We start from the raw sequence: 4159 nt of genomic DNA, 5'->3' as shown, positions 1-4159 counted from the left end.
CTCTTTTTATGCAACAGTTTTGAACTCACTGAAGTGATAATCAGCTGCTTCATAAAGGTAAGCAACAATAGAACTGCTTCAGTACTTTTGAACTTAAAATAAAATAAATTTGAAAACACCAATAAAATCATATATCTTTTTAATAATAGTAGTTCAAATAGAAAGAACGGAACGCTTTTAAGAACAAATTTAGTAGTTTCTATATTTTCCTTCTTACTAGTAATTTCTTTTTTTTGAATAGATTTTTTATAAGTTTCATACTTTTGACCATAAATTTATGTTATTTACAATTCACAGTATGTATACTATATATAATTTATTGTATATATGTTTATGTTTATATTTAGTTAATATTATTTAATAATTTTTTAAAGAGGTTTTTTCGAACAGTAGTGAAATACAACAACAAAAATTTATTTTTTTTTTATATTATTTTAATTAATTGAATTTTTGGCTAACCATACAGCTGTTTCGAGTATTGCCAAATACCCATCATCAGTGGTCTTGGAAATAATTCTTGTATTTAATTATTCGTAAATAATTATTTTTTGAGACTGCAAGTACCAGGAATCGAACTCGGGTCCTGCCAAATGTGAAGCTCAGAATCAGTTTTCATCAGTTTTTCTTGTGGTCAGTGCACTGAAGAAAGTGTCATATTATTATGAATTTGAAATATTAAAAAATTTATTATTTTGTGAATAATGCATTAATATTTTTTGTTAATTAATGCATAATTCAATATTATGCAAATTATTCAGTAAATAATTTTAATTAAGTTCAGAAAGAAAATACAATACAAATCAAACGTAATTTCTTTTTCTCATATCGATTAGTTTGAGTTAGAAGTGCTCAAGTTACTTCACACACAAAATAGGCTACCAAGCTAATACAGATTAAGGATCTGGGTTAGCACCATGTAGCGTACAATCTACATTAACATTATATTACAATTCTACACATATGTTTAGAATATTATATATATTACATCCTAAATAAATAGGGCACTAACTCACTATTTAAAAAGACTGAATTGATGTGGAATACAGGAGTACAATTTGAACACAAGAAGAGTTGGTTCGGGAATTGTATTTACTTATAATTGGCATAGCAATTATATGACGACTAACTGGGCAATTCTGGCAAAGATCGTTGAATGTTTTTCGTACGATCTTAGTAAGATCGACCAGAAGACAGCTTGTAAGATATTAACTACTATGGCACAAAAGTCTTTCAAAAGAAGTTTTATCATTTGCAATTCGTGGTAGAAAGCTATTTTGTTCTATTTATATTGTGGTGAAATCAAAAATATCTGCTAATCGCTACCACAATTTTATTACAAAAGTGATGGAAAGCCGCAAGATGTATGTTCCATTATTATTACTATTTATACATAAATAATTATTTACGGATTTTATCTCATGTCATATAAGAAATGGTTACAGTTATTGATGCATTAGGCATAGCAGTGGCGAATAAAAATTAACTAGTTTTAAAAGAATAATATAAATATATCCAAATAAATAAATAAATATATGAATAAATCAATTTTAAATAAATAATATTAAATATTAATTTTTAAATATATGAAAAATATATGTACTATATTCAAACATATATAAACGTATAAAATATATATCTTGGAATTATTTCAAGCACAATATAATATATCAATGCATTTACGTTTCCGTTGTATAAAATATGAAGTTGCAAATAATTGTTCGAAATAATTGTTTTTCAAATTTCTTTCATTTTACAGTTTTATTCATAACAAACTTTTTCTTGCAATTACCTCGCACCTACAATATCTTACAAATAAATTGAAATGAACACATATTTTATGGCGCTTACCGGCTTAAATATGTTTTCGTTCAGATCTGCAATTGACTCCAAGTCATCAGCGCTTGTTGTGCTTGAATCCTGAATCGAACAACTGTTCGACAAATCTTTATCACTTGAATCCTCAGGATAGCTCCTTCTATTTATATCTGTACTTGTATGATCGCTTGTTTCTGTGCATTTCTAGAGTTGTATTATTATATATATATAAGTGAATATAAATAATATTGTATATAAAAATATTTAGTTTTCGGTGTTTACCTTTTTCAACGATCTTTCAATTAAGTTCAGTTTATCTTTGAAATTTGTATCCATTGTCCTTTTTGGAGGATTTAATATTCTTCTATTAAGTCTGATTTTTTGCACCTATATTTGTTTTTTTGTTGTATTAATAAATTGCTCGTACACTAGGTTTGAAATACTAACCCGACCAGTTGGAACGGAATTGCCATTGGGATTAAGTAATTGCCACACTTTCGAAATTGATTCTACAACACTTCTACAGCGTTCTGGTATAGAGTTTTCGACTTTGTCAGTCGGCGTGGAATTTAATAAATGATGCTAGAATTGTGTTAATATATTTGAGTAGGTCAATTTAAGAATTTTTGCTTTAAAAATGAATGTAGGACAAAATAAAATTACCACTTCAAACATGCTTTCATTAGTATCCGCTAATATTTCTGTAGCAATATCCACTTTCCTGTTTGGTTGACCTACATCACTTTCTTCCTCATTATTGGATAAATATTGAGGCCCAATGTTGAGTTTGTTTTTTTCAACCTAATTTTTATTTGTTATTATTTTAAATATATTCTTTTACTGTTTTGAGGTGCTTACTTGATCAGTTGGAGTAGTTGGGCACATAGTAAGATCAATAAAGGGCATCTCTGATTTATGCAATTCTACAATGTCATAGCATTTTGGGGTTGGATTCCAAATCGTACCCTTCAGCGTTGAATTTGACCAATGTTTCTAAAATTATTGTAGCATAAATCAGAGAATGTGAATTTTGAAAAACTGATCATTTTGGGATACAATTTGAATTTTGTTAAAGTCATTTTAAATTTTAATATTAAATTGTATTTTTATAATAGAAAGAAAATAAGATGTCGACTAAAATGCGTGTGAAAAGGAAGACAAGTGTTGAAGTGATGAAGCTGTTATCGATCTTCATGTAATATGATATACACTTAGCAGAAAAACTCTGCGTACAAAAAGTAAATTTTGTTTCAACATATAAAAAATGATTATATAAATAAATTTTTTAAATCAATTTTATTTTTTGTTTGTACTTTAATTAGTTGACTTTATTTTAAGCTAAAACTTATTTCTAACACATTAGTAGAAAAATTATAATAATTAAAAATGTAAAAAATCAGCGCTATCAGTGGCAGAAAAAGTCTGCGTACAAAACATATAAAGGGGAATTCCCGAAGTTTTAATAGTAGAACTTTGGCGTGCTTTATGTTTTACTGTACCAGTATATCATTATACACAATCCCACGCACTTATTTTATAATTTAATGATTAAAAAGTAATTAACTTTTTAATGACAAATAAAGGAAAAGAAATTATTATCAGTGAAAGCAGTATTATTATTGATTTATGGAAAAAAAGGAAAATGTATCCCAAAATTGATCAAATCGTTAAGCGGTCACATTATTTTATCCAAAGAGTAGTGAACAACTACAACTAAATAGGATTATTGACCTAGAAGTTGGGATCTGGGCGTCCATCCAAGCTGTCAACAAGAGAAACCCGCAGCATTATTAATTCAGTGAAAGATAATCCTCGTCTAACTGGACTTCTGTTATAGAAATATATTGACCAGACATTCCAGAAGCAAATTCACGTGGATACTGTACACAAAATATTAAAAAAATACCACTACCATGGCCGGTTTGTACGAAGCAAGCCGCTTATCTCCAAAGCTATTAGAATGAAGCGTTTAGCATTCGAAAGGGAGTATTTAAATAAGTCTCCAGAATTTTGGAAACGCATAATTTTTTCAGACGAAAGCAAATTTTGCCTCTTTAGCATTAAAGGTCGAACGATTATATGGCGAATTCCGGGTACTGCCTTTAATAATGAAGATTTGTATTCAACAATAAAACACGGTAGTGGAGGAGTAATAGTGCGGGGGTGTATGGCGAGTAATAGAGTGAGAAAAATGGAATACATTGAGTCGATAATGAGTAAAGATGATCTCCTTAGAAAGCTTGAATATTATTTCCTTTATAGGAACTAGTAATGATTTTTCCAACGACATAATAAGAAAAATTTTTGCTGCATGTCTCAAGAACACAATAAGTGCATTTTTTTT

General features: G+C 28.5%; 1 protein-coding gene across 1 annotated transcript; it reads right to left on the bottom strand.

Annotated features, from left to right (window-relative positions):
- Nucleotides 1-1806: 1806 nt before the first annotated feature.
- LOC119664996 lies at nucleotides 1807-2808 on the bottom strand (the record flags this gene model as incomplete). The annotated part of the gene is made up of 5 exons (XM_038074333.1): nucleotides 1807-2019; nucleotides 2098-2202; nucleotides 2263-2397; nucleotides 2479-2616; nucleotides 2674-2808. Coding segments are annotated over 5 exons (726 nt in total), but the record flags the coding sequence as incomplete, so codon positions are not given.
- Nucleotides 2809-4159: the final 1351 nt, after the last annotated feature.

This window comes from Teleopsis dalmanni, unplaced genomic scaffold (assembly GCF_002237135.1).
Source record: "Teleopsis dalmanni isolate 2A unplaced genomic scaffold, ASM223713v2 unscaffolded_contig_3169, whole genome shotgun sequence".
In the NCBI taxonomy this organism is placed as follows: domain Eukaryota; kingdom Metazoa; phylum Arthropoda; class Insecta; order Diptera; family Diopsidae; genus Teleopsis; species Teleopsis dalmanni.
The sequence above is the reverse complement of the archived record's forward strand: the minus strand, read 5'-3'. Positions and strand labels throughout refer to the sequence as shown.